This window comes from Sceloporus undulatus, chromosome 2, assembly GCF_019175285.1.
Source record: "Sceloporus undulatus isolate JIND9_A2432 ecotype Alabama chromosome 2, SceUnd_v1.1, whole genome shotgun sequence".
Lineage (NCBI taxonomy): Eukaryota > Metazoa > Chordata > Lepidosauria > Squamata > Phrynosomatidae > Sceloporus > Sceloporus undulatus.
The window spans coordinates 100,579,848-100,592,731 of record NC_056523.1 but is presented as its reverse complement, the minus strand read 5'-3'; the positions used below and the strand labels follow the sequence as shown (position 1 = coordinate 100,592,731).

General features: G+C 39.2%; 1 protein-coding gene across 3 annotated transcripts in view; it reads right to left on the bottom strand.

Annotated features, from left to right (window-relative positions):
- Window positions 1–12,884, bottom strand: part of FSTL4 (follistatin like 4) — a 615,437-nt gene that overhangs the window by 423,936 nt on the left and 178,617 nt on the right. For all 3 annotated transcript variants that reach the window (XM_042455922.1, XM_042455924.1, XM_042455923.1), the window contains exon 4: window positions 5,172–5,420. In XM_042455922.1, the coding sequence (XP_042311856.1) occupies window positions 5,172–5,420 (249 nt within the window). The remainder of the gene's footprint in view (window positions 1–5,171; window positions 5,421–12,884) is intronic.

The following is a 12,884-nucleotide window of genomic DNA, read 5'->3' as shown; positions in this document are numbered from 1 at the left end:
AGTTTTGCCTTGGCTAAAAAGGCATCACTGATTTTTCATTATTGTTGTGTTTGCATTTCCCCCAAATATTTCTCATAGTCTCCTTCAAATCACAAATAGCAAAGACATAGGGAAATTCTAAGCCTTATTTTGTTTTTGAAGTTTCATGCTTATTTAACTGGAAACATTAGCTTATTCATTTCATACATAGCTTCATAGTTTGTAAAAAAAAAACCTAGTCAAGTATGACATTGTATCATTAGATATAATGTCAGCACATAATCAGTGATGCAGAAGTCAAACACTTTGGGGATACACTAAATTGTTCTGCTAACACTTTCATGATTGTTAGACAGAGAGCTCTCTGTCTGTTTACCACACACTAATTTTTCTCCATGCTTATGTCTGGAAGAGTTCCCATGAGGATACAGAAAGGGGCTGCACTATAATAAAGTTGAAATGAATCAAAATGGGTATTTCACAAGGTAATGCATATACTTCTTGTTGCTGCTTCTGCTTCTGTGGGCCTTGAAATCACTTCAAGTTGAAACTATCCCAGGGTTTTTCAGCAAAATTTGTTCAGAAGAGGTTTGTCACTGCTTTCCTCCAAGGCCGAGAGAGTGTGACTTTCCTTACTAACCCAGTAGGTTTTCCTGGTCAAGCAGGAATAGCTTGAATCTAGTTTTCCAGAGTCCAAGTCTCCCTTTCTAACCATTCCATCATGCTGGCTCTCTAATGAATATGCTTACATCTTTGAAAAAAATATTTGGCAACACATAGACTTCTTTAAAACTGTCACACCATATAAGGACAATTCAAACAGTATCCCTATATGAGATTGTTCAAGTAGAAAGAATGGTAACACTTATAGTTATGTAAGCCTGTCGAAATGCAAGGAAACAGTTAATTTAACCAAAACTTAAGGGCGGGGGGGGGGGACTGGAAAAAAAAACATGCTATGTGTGTTTCACTACTTATGCTACAATCCAAAGAATTTTTTTCCTGTAGCGGCTTGAAAGAAATACAGATTAAATGATGAAGGAGTTCAGAGTCAAGAGTATGTAAGTGTCTGCAAGAAAATAATTCCCCTTGGCAGAGATCCCTTCATGTCAGCCTTGGTTGTTCACATTGATTCTAACAGGATGAAGGGCTTCTTCCAAGTCAAATACAAATTATCACAATGAACTAATAAAAAGTGACTGTGATCTGTCTCTTCACAACCAGATAACAGCCAGCATAAGCATCTGTTGTTCAGGGCTGTGGAAAGAAAACTAGATGCAGACAAATCTACCTAAGTATGAGTTCCTGTTCCACCTACACCAGTAAAAATAGGAGTTTAACCCACAGCCAAAAAAATGTGACTTACTGCTGCCAATTTAAATTCAAATTCAGGATACATCCAGATTTTATCGCATGCATTTTGCTGCTGGTGCTGCCATCCGGGTGAATCCAGGGTAACATCCGGCTAGAATCTGAGCTCAGCTGGCCGATTTGCAAAGCTAGAGCTTCCTGGTTTTGAAAAGAGGCTGGCTGACTCAGCATGGATTGTAGCCAGAGGTTAGCTGGGCTGAACTCGGCCGGCAGCATCAGCAGACAGATGCATTCAATAAAATCTGGATGTATCCCGAATTCAAACTGAAATTGGCAGTGGTAAGTCGTGTTTTTTTAGCTGTGTGCTGAACTACATACATCCACAAAGATAAAAATGGTAATGTAGAGGTAGCAAATACACAACAAGTAAAAGGAAGTGATTTTTCCCACAATGCACAAAAGATGGAGTGAAGGGCTTGACTTGGGACAGCTTTAAAGGTTGTTTTTTTTTTCACAATCAAAAGGATAAGGCTACTGAAACAGGATTAATAGACATTTTCCGAGGCTACTATGTTCAATGTCAGAGATTGGGTGGCTCTTATAGATTGCGAAAATGAAGGACATTTAGCTACACAAAAGAAGATAAAGGAGGATAATGATTTTTAAAGAACTTGCACATGCTAATCAGTATGCATATGCAAAATTAAAAGAATTCAAATTTCTTGAAATCTGAAGGCAAGGCAACTACTTCCATATTGAAATTGTGGGATAAGGCTGAACTAAATAAATTAATGTCCTGCAAAAATGTTTAAATAAATATACATCATGTGCCAAACTGGCCATATAATTGTCCCTTTTCAGTTAATTTACAGCTAGATGGTCCTGATCCTGTTCCAGAATTAATTCTATTTCTGTAACCGCTATTCATGTCAATTGTTACATCTTTGTAATAATAATGGAAAATTGAGTTAAACAAGGGTCACTTTATTTGATCTAACCTATTTTAAGTCATGTCGGCCTGGAAATGAAGCAAGAGTGGGGAGCTACCAGCTGAGGCCAGATGTCAACCCCTTGAAAACTTTCTCTGCCTTCTCTTGGGTGAAACACTTCATTCCAAAGTGCAATCCAAATATTTGGGTTGCTCCTTGCCCAACCATAATGGGAAGGTAATCCAAGGGACTCCCACCCAAGCCTCAGGTCTCTACAAATGAGAGCCCAGCTCCCAGATTAACCTCAATGGTAGCCTCCTTCCCCACCCCTATCCCAGGCCTCAGAACCCTATAAGAGGAGGTTTCAGAGTCTTACCCTACACCAAAAAGTGCCAGAGATGATCACTGAAGACTTATATCTTCTCCCATAACCTGCCAGGGACAAGTAATTGCTTAGTCCCTTTTGCCCACCTGACAGACCAGCACTGATCACCATTAGCACTGCAGATCTCTGTCCAAACTTTGGCAGGATGTGAGGGAATGTGGCCCAAAATGATGACCTTTCTGCAGGCAAGGTCAATATGTTTGGGATTACTTTCCCTACACCACACAACATGGGAAACCCCAGGCTAATGACTAATTGCTAAAATTCTTTCACTGTTGTAAAACCAGGGTGTTACCCTTCAGCAACCTAAGCTATTCCCCTTAGTCAGGGGTAGGCAACCTGCGGCCCACGGGCCAGATGCGGCCCGGCAAGGCCTTGGGACCGGCCCCAGCCCGGTCCTGCTGCCGATTGCCGCCGGAGCCTTTGGCCTTTCGCGTGAGGGTGTGGGGCCTTTGGCCTATCAGGAGGAGGCGAGCAAGGGGGAGCAAGCGGCAAGCAAGGGGGGCAATTGTCTATAGAAGCCTCAGAAACATGCATTTATATTAACATTTTTTAAAAAATCAGCAATTTTTTTCGCGTGCCTTCCATTTTTAAAAAAAAGTGTCCTCCATTTGAAAATTTTGTCCTACATTTGTCCCGGTTTATTTATTTATGTAATTTTTTTAAAAAAAATTAATTATTTATTTTTTGTCTTCGGCCCCCCAGTTGTCTGAGGGACAGCAACCCGGCCCCCGGCTCAAAAAGGTTGCCTACCCCTGCCCTAAGTGAATGACTAACATGTCAGGAGTCAGCCCAGTGAGCTCCTCAAACAAATGAAGCATCAGGCTGCTCCACTGGAGGGCCCTTCTCACAAACCACTCCACAGTGGCAACACCACTCAACTCCAGTTGAGGCCCCAAATGACAACTTTGGGCCAAGCATGCTGCCCAGTACACCATACTATGGCCACAAGACCTGCAGTCTTGCCATAATCACCTAGAAATTAAGAGAGGAACATGAGAGGGTGATCAAGCCTTAAATAACCCCACACCCACCACATTCAGCATTCCGGCACCTTGTGCTAGAGACAAAGCACCCTGGTCATTACCATAGTGAGAATCATTTATATTGTTGCTCACTCCACAAGTCCACATAGCTATTACCTTCCCTTTAAATGAAATTAAATGCAACATATATAGGAAGCATGCACGATGCTTTTCTGGTCATCTCTGCTGAATTGAACAATCCATACTCATCCAAGCAATTCATAAGTGGACCATTTGAATGCAACAATGTTTTTATAAATTTCAACAGTTAATTCCCCCCCCCCCCCAAAAATTAAATTTTAAGCAATTAAGGAGTTAAAGAAATTCCATGTTGTGATTCATTTTTGTACAATCTTCCTTTTGGTGAATCTCTTCTATCACCACCACCATAGCCATTCCCTGCATGGACCATATTCACACCATTGTTACTTCTCTATCAAAGTCATAGACCACTCATTTTTCATTTGCTCATCAGTCTTATAGCCTGTTTTGCAAGGTAAAATTCCCCTTAATTCTTGCCATTATCCCCACAGATTATTTTCTTCACACCTTTCCTACCCCCATGCTCTCTCTTCCTCTGGGAGGCATACACACACACACACACTTGGGCAATGAGGCACTGGCATACTTCCTCTTGTCTCATACAAATGTTCTTCTACCCCAATTTCAATTTGTCACTGTCCCAGTGATGCATGAACAGTAAGGTAGGCAGAAAGCTGAAAGACTGGGCACCACTAGCACATTCCCTGCTGGTGCAACTTCAAGAGCAATCAGGCCTCCAATTTTATTCCACAAAGATTATCTTCCTTTCCTTAGTCTTCCTTCTCCATCCCAAAGCTTGTTGGGAACTGCACTTCAGGAAGTGAGAAAGACAGAGACAGTCTTGGCCACAACTTTAATGCCCAGCATACATTATGCTAGCTCAAGTACAAACAACTTCCTTTTATTGTTAATAAAGAGTGATATAGGCTAGATAAAAGGAAAATAACCACATTGATTACCTCATTGTGGGGTTGGAGGGAACTGGAGAAGCTTTGAAGAGGATACTTAAACTGGAGAAATGCTGCTGGAGCTGTGAGCTCAGTGGAGTTCACAGTGAAATAATCCAACATGAAAAAATAAAATAAAATAAATAACTCTCCTTAACTGCTTTCAGTAAAGACAAAGGCTGCATCTGCACTACAGAAATAATCTGGTTTCACTATTTCACTATAGTAATATCACTATTACTAATACTGCCAGACACTACTAATGCTACCAGATACTGAGACGACTGGGGTAGTATTATTACTAGTCCTGAGACACAGCTATACTAGAGGAGGCCCAATGGAATAAATGAGATTTAAGTTATACTATGTAGGACTAGGTATGGGCCCAATGTAATATATGCAGATATATCCATATGTTAATAATGTTTTAAGAAGAGCTGTCTTTGGGACTGCACAATTAAAAAAAAATTGAATGCTTATTTTCATAGCTCACAATCTGACACAACAAAATAAATGGAATAAATTCTGTAGATTTATCAGAGAGAAGTCCTACCTTTGAAGAAGCAGTCTTTGCTGTGAATAATGTAGATTTTCTTCCTTTGCAAGCATGAAGCTCGGTGGAGTTCACAGTGATTTTCATAGAATTTGCCATCAGATCCACACACAGGCATGTAACTAGATTTACAGTTATCTATGCATCTACATTCAGGTTTGTCAGTCTCCTTGTTCACAACACACTTACTGCCTCGACCACAATACTTCTTTTCACATGATGCATGGAGGCCATCTTGTCCATAGAGTACTGGAAAAGCAGAGGAAAAAATGTTTTGGTATCAATTCTAAGCTGAATACTTCTTGGGGAGCAAATACTTTTGCAGCAATATACTTTTATATACAACATGTTTTTGCAACACTGTGTCAGGCAAACATCATATTGATTGTGGCACTTTCTCTAAAACAGCTAGGACTGGGGAAGAATCCTGCTGGAAACTATAGAAACTTACTACAAGCTGGTATAAACAATAGTAAGGTTTATGAGGCAATGGTCTATGCTGGAGAAAGGCAGTGTTCCATGTACCATTTGGTAACAGTTGAACAATAAAATTGGAGTGCATCGAAACAGAGCATTATCTGACTCCATCATATCATCTTTGATTTTCTAAAATAGAAATCTGTCTTCCATCATGTGACAGAGAGACAGACAGGTAATATCATTTGATTTCTCATTACCATTGATATTACAGTCAGACCTCCATATCCATAGGTTCTTTATCCACAGATTCAAGCATTTATGGCTTGAAAATATTCAAAAATATATAAATTCTGAAAAACAAATCTTGATTTTGTCCTTTTATATAAGGGACATCATTTTATTCTCTGTTGTGTTTAACAGGATTTCTAGAACCAAACCCCAGTGGATACCAAGGGTACATTGTAATTTATACCGACACTAATTTTTAACTTTCAGTGACGATTGACAATGCAACATAATTCAGTTCAGATTTTGATTTAACTATTGGGAAGAATGCATCTTGGACTGATTCAGAAGCCATCCCATTGATTCACACTGAATTGTGAATTTCAGTTCAGAAATCCTGGTGCTGATGATCTAAATTCACTAGCACTGAGTTTAGATCATGAACACCTGGATTTCTGAACTGAAATTTGCAATTCAGTGTGAATCAACGGGATGGCTTCTGAATCAGTCCAAGGTGATTCATCAGAATTAGATCAAAACTGTAATTGTACTAACACATTACTACTACTACTACTAATAACAATAATAATGATTTATTTATATCCCGCCCAATCACAGGGAATCCGGGTGGGTTACAGCAATAAAAAATACAATTAAAAATGCAAACAGATTCAAAGTAATCCCTTTCTCAACCCCCCCCCATCCCCATGCTGAAACAACAATATTAATAAACAATATAAAACATTAAAATACAAATGGCTAAAATTGAGGGGAAATTTGGCGGAGAGAGAGAAGCACAATTAACCGTCACATACATGTATTCATATTCATATTCAAGGAGGGGAAGCTAAGCTGGGAAGGCCTGCCGGAAGAGATCCAGCTTATGGGCCTTCTTAAAGGCTTTAAGGGTGGAAATGTGGCAGATCTCCTCTGGCAGGTCACTCCATAGCTTTGGAGCAGCGATGCAGAAGGCCCTCTGGGTAACTGACGTCAACCTGGATTTTTTAGGCTGAAGTAGACTTTTCCCAGAGGACCTTCATGTGTGGGACGGACATATACTGAACAGCAGACAAATAGGTGTAGGGGTTTGGGTCTGTATGTCTTTATGTTTTGATTTTTAAAAGGTGGGACCTACCAATAACATTCAATTTCTGAGTGAAATTGGGATAGAAGAGGATAAATCTCTTTCCCTCATCCTATTCCAAGAAATTTTAGAAGTTTTCTTTAAAATGGTTTAGATAAGAAACCAGCAAAATTTCAGAAGAATGTAATTGCAAGGACTAGGGTTAGAGATAAGTGCAGGATTTAAAGAATACTGTAGCATGCAGTAGAAGAGAAGACGGTCTTTTATTTTCCAAATAAGCACCCACTATTATGGACCCCGCATAATCCCACAGAAAAATGGTTTAAGCAAGTCTACGTTTCGAGGTGGATTCAATTCTTCTGGTAGCCACCAGGAGTGTAGAGTCACTTTTTGCATACATGACATTATCCCTTTGCATTGGTGTGTGTGTATGTGTATATTACACACAAACATATTTCCCCATATACCTAACTTGTATTCACTATTGGTTCTTTAATACCAATTTTTTTTGGGGGGGATTTTGGGCAATCTTGTAGTCCCCATATAGCCCCAGGGAAGAAAATTGTCATCCTTGCCCAATATGGAAAGTTTGGGGAGAAATATATCTAAAATGTCAGGAGTGTTAATATTAGCATTTGGTTATTTCGAAGAAAGTATGCTTCAGTATGGATTTTTTTAAAAAAATTTGAGTCCATCCATTTTAGTTCATGATCTGGGATTTGTCTGAATTTGAACTATTTCACCAGTATAGACATTACAAAAAACAGAAAGACATGGTGATGCTAAACTGCTAGTAATGTAATTTTTATTTTCCAGTAATGAGGCACCTGCTTATTCAGAGAATTCAAAACTTATAGCTATTAGCAATAATTTATACAGAATACAATTTCCTAAAAGAGCTTCTGTACAAAAACTAATAACTAGCATTATGTCAATTATCTAAGTTTCTAAAAATTAGAAGATTACTGTGCAGCAATAATTGTAATAAGCACATTATAGAACATTACAGAATGATATTGCAAAAGAAATAATCAAAACAGAAAGGTTGATTTGCAATTTACTTCAGGCTTTTGTTCTGCTGCTGCTTTATCATATAATAAAATAATGCTTCAGTGTAGAAAGCAGGGTCTGCAAACCCCCTGCAGCCCAAATTGTTAAAAAATGAAATTAGGGTATCATTCAATGACTTCACATTACAAAAATGAAAGTAAAACTGTTTTTTCCACAAGTACTGTATAGTTAAACTTTTATATTCATCACTGTAGATTCAAAGGAAAGGAATCTGTTACTGAAGGATTAAGTGCTTCACTCAATAACTCATTAAAATTCCACTAACCTTGGCGAGCTGAGAAATATTGACATTTTTCTTGGATCATAATAAACTAGAAGGTCAAAATGTCTCCAAAAGGCATAAAAATAACAATCCCTAAGTGGCATATCTGAATATCCTTTATTCGTTTTACTAATTGTTCAGTGTGTCCCTGTGACAATATCCATGGGAATGCTAATATTGTGACCCCTGTATAGCCTGACTGTCAAGGTCACTTACAATTACATTTTATACTGCATTTTTTATCAAAACACACTGTCCCAGCATGCTGAAACACAGAAGCCCTGCAGAAGGAGATCAGCACAAATATAGCCATTGCTTCATTAGTTAAGAAAAAGCTTTTTATTGGATTTTTGGGTCTCTTTTTAAAACACCAGTGTATGAACTCAAGCCTGGTTTTGGAAAGGCCGTGAAGAATTCAAGATTTCTCATTCTCAGTGAAGAAGGCATTAGCCAGCCTTCATTGAAGGTCTTGCCCTGAGCACACCAATGGAATAATGAACACTTTACTTTTCGTTAAGTTTTCCACAACTTGGGCATAAATGTCTCAGCAGAAGACTGCTGTTTTCTCACTTGGTTAAACAAAGCATGCAGGCACATGGCAAGCGCAAAGACTGGCTGGTTCACCCAGAAGACACAGACAAATTTTCTGATGCTTCTAATATTTAGAAGTCTATGCATGAAAGTAGCGACTACTGCAGAACGTCTGTTATTCCTACAAATCGTTGTCACCAATGTATAATACTCTTAAGATTGGCAGAAAATATCTTGTGCATGTTATGTATTTGTTGGGGGGGCACTGGAATTGAGAATGGATCTATACCATCTGGCTGTACTTATATCCTATGAAGACTATTGGTATGGAACAAGAGCACCTGACCCTGATTGATTGATGTTTCATGTTTTTAACTGTGGTTTTAATTATGTGGTAACTAATGTTGTAATATTGTAATTGTTTTTAACTCTGTTGTGATCCATCGGGAGAGGCAGGAAGATATAAATAAAAACTATTATTATTATTATTATTAGTTTCAGTAACTTGAATCACTTTTTTAAAACAAGGGACAAAATCCAGTATGAATTTAACATCACAGTTGGTAAATCCCAGTAGGTAGGCTCTAGCTGGGAATAATGATTGGACTGAGGCCCTAATAAATAATACAATCATTCCACCACAATGTCATCCTTGCAGTCTTTAGAACAGGTCTCACACTCCTAGCTAGCTTCTGAATGCATGCAAAAATATCCATGGGAACATTTTGCTCAGTTGCCCAGAGAACACATTATTCCTAGAGCTCAGAAAAATGTTCTACCTAGTGAAGTAGTCAGCTGTAGCAGCTGAGAAGACAGGCCAAGATGGCATGAGCTGAGCCCATGCTATTCTGGTGTCAATGCTCACCTGGCTTTATCCCCAGGTTGGCTTCAGGATGGGCAGTTCTTTACACACCTGTCCCTTCGCTGACCCAAGACTTGTTATCAGTGCACACTCTTTGCATTGATTCACTGTCACTTGTACTCAGATGCCCCCCCTCCCCCATCCTCACATCTAAGGGCCCTGGTGACACAGTGGTTAAATGCCAGTATTGCAGCCACAACATTGTAAGTTTGATTCTGCAGGGCCCCAGGTTGATTCAGCCTTCCATCCATTCATAGGGGCAAATAAACAGCTGGGATTTGCCATGGAGTTTCCATGTCAAATTACTTCAGGGCAAATGCTGCTTACCCTAGGATTGGGCTGGATCCACATCCAGTCTGGCAGGATTGGGCTCAATCATGGCCCCATTGTTGTGGCCTGCATCATCTAAACTGTACAAGGCTGATGGGAACATGGGCCTTTTGGCCTGTGTGGACAACTAGATAGTAGTGGAAGACAGTAATTGGAAGTGATAGAAAGGTAAGAGATAAAGCTGCAAACTTCATATCTTTGGCTGCTGCTGTTCACAGATAGGTGCCTAAGTGTGATGCTGCTCAGAACCAATATTTTATTTTTCTAAGTAGTGATAATTCCTGAGTAATCTTATGCATGTAATTTAAAAAAAATCAAGGCAAGATATTGGCCATAATCTTGCATTTCCAAATGTAACTATGAGTATGGAACTCCATTGTTGTAGTTATACCTGACTATGATATCTCTAAAATATAACATTTCAGCCTGGCAGTGCCCCAGCTGAAGAATTTCCAACTGGAAGAATTTCCAGATTGGTGTGGATCAGGGTTGCAGGGAAATGAAATATATATGTCATACAGTGCAATTGACAAAATAAAAATATCACACTAGGGGAACGATTGTATCAAAGAGGCCAAATGAATGGACAACATGAGTGAGACTGAATGAATACCCATGGCCTCAGGGATAGGGAAGGCACATGATCTCAGTGAAAAGTACACAGAAAGCCCATTGCCTGTATCTCTTCCATATAAGTAATGAATGGATGGAGCTAGGTGACCTTGCATTTATATCTGTTGGGAACCCATTCCCCTCTCTCATTCTTTCTCTCTAGAACCACTTCAGAGCTTGCTAACTGACTGCTTGTTCAAAAAATGATAGTATGACTGGACAGAGATCTACTTTTGAAGAATCAGATAGCTGCATTGCTCAATGGCATTATTCAACCCTTGCTTCTCTGAACTATTTGGCAAGGATGGGCTACATAAGATTATTAGGCTTCCACAAATTAATACTTGTATAGTCCTTTGAAGAGCTAAAGCAAATCATAAGAATTATTAGGCAGTATTCAATCCAGGCAGGAAGAACAATAGATGGGCTTCAAATCAGTGTGAGCCAAAATGAGAAAAGCCCCAAGACATTTTACTTGTAAAGCTACAGTCTGTTTGCCTATTAATATAAGTTGATAATCTTTCTTATACAAGGTTGTATAAGATTCCAGAGTATGAAAATTTTACATTTTGGACTACCTCTCTGAGAAACTCCCAGACAGCACAGAACATACTGGCTGGAAGGGATATGAAGACCAAAAAATTAATGTTTCCATGCTCAGGCCTGTTGGAAGGAGTTATAGACAAGCTGGAAGGAGTTATATACAAGGAATCCTCATGGAGCAAAGAGAAGCAATGTTTGGCATAAAGCCACACCCGCTGTCCATTTATGGTCCACCTGTGTAATTACTTGAGACCTGCTGCAGTGTTAATTACTTGGACTGCTCCAGGGATATTAAGAATTATGCCAGTCAGTAACTATTTCCAGGAGCTACATCTCATTTATTACTGTGGTTGGGCACATTCACTGTAGGCGCCTTTAAATAAAGTATAAACCAAGTCTATTAAAGTTTGCTATTGTCAGGAGTTTAATGCACATGTTAAGTATGCACATTTGATGTAGGCTAAATCTCAAGGGGACAACATAAATATGGCAGTAGACCCTGTCTGAGTCTAATCTGCACTGCAGAAACAAGGCAGTTTGACACTGCTTTAACAGCTATGACTCTATCCTTTCAAAACCTATGATTTATAGTTTTTGTGGCACCAGAGCTCTCTGACAGAGAAGGCTAAACAACTCACTAAAACTATAAATCCCAGAGTTCCATAGCATTGAGTCATGGCAGTTAAAGGGGTGTCAAAATGAGTTATTTCTGCAGTGATGATTAGGCCATGGTTAGTAGCTGGATGGGAGACCACTAACAAATACTAGGTTCTGTAGGCTAGATTTCAGAGGGAGGAATTGACAAAACCACCTCTGAGTATTCCTTGTGTAAGAAAACCCTATGAAATTCATAGTCACCATAAATTAACAGCCGTTTGGCCTATTTTCAAGAAGTCTGAATATTCTGACCCTCCGTTTAATGCCCCCTCCTCCCTGCAAGAACCCATGCACCCTTTAGGGCCATTCTAGCACATTCGTCCCCCCTTTCCCTCCCCAGCAATAATGAAAAACAGGGAAGCTACTTATGTTTTGCCAAAAAAAGAGGACATGGAATTTCACAGCTAAAAACTACAGATGCAGATTTGAAGATACAGGTACTCATGCTTGCTGATAACTCCAGGGTTCCAGCTTGCTCTTCTTATGACTCTTTATCTTAAAACCAGACTTGGACTGGATAGTTTTTCAAAGGAAAGATGCTTTCAAAGAACTGTCCTTTGTAAAATAGCATGGACATATGGCTACCCAAATGGGAAAGCAGCATGTTGTGTGTTGCCTAAAAAGCTAAACCTCTCTTTCTTCTTAGCTGTTATTCAACAAAGTTGGGATCAGTAGGGTTTTGGCAAATAAAAGGTCTACCCAGAGAATCTATTTTGGAACCAGTGACTCTTTTGCAGGAAAGGAAGTCACACTACAAAGAACAACCTCATAAAAGGATCTTCAAAAGCATCCTTAATTAATTAACAGGTGAGCAATAGTGCCACACTAAACTTTTGACCTCTGTCACCTGGTAAATTAGGGTAGATTAAATCCAAAGGACTGCTTGTTATGTGATTTTCAATTTTCAGTGTAACATCTACATTTAAAGTCATATACCTGCAATAGAATACTTAGAAAGAAATGCCTGAGGCTCATTAAGCAAGGCACAAGTCAGCTTCTGAGACAATGACAAAATCCTGGATATAGTTCACTAATTAAGCCAGCCCCTCGTCAACATTTCTCTCATGTTATTAAAGCTGAATGAATTCCCCACTCTAGCAAAGATTATGAAAAAAA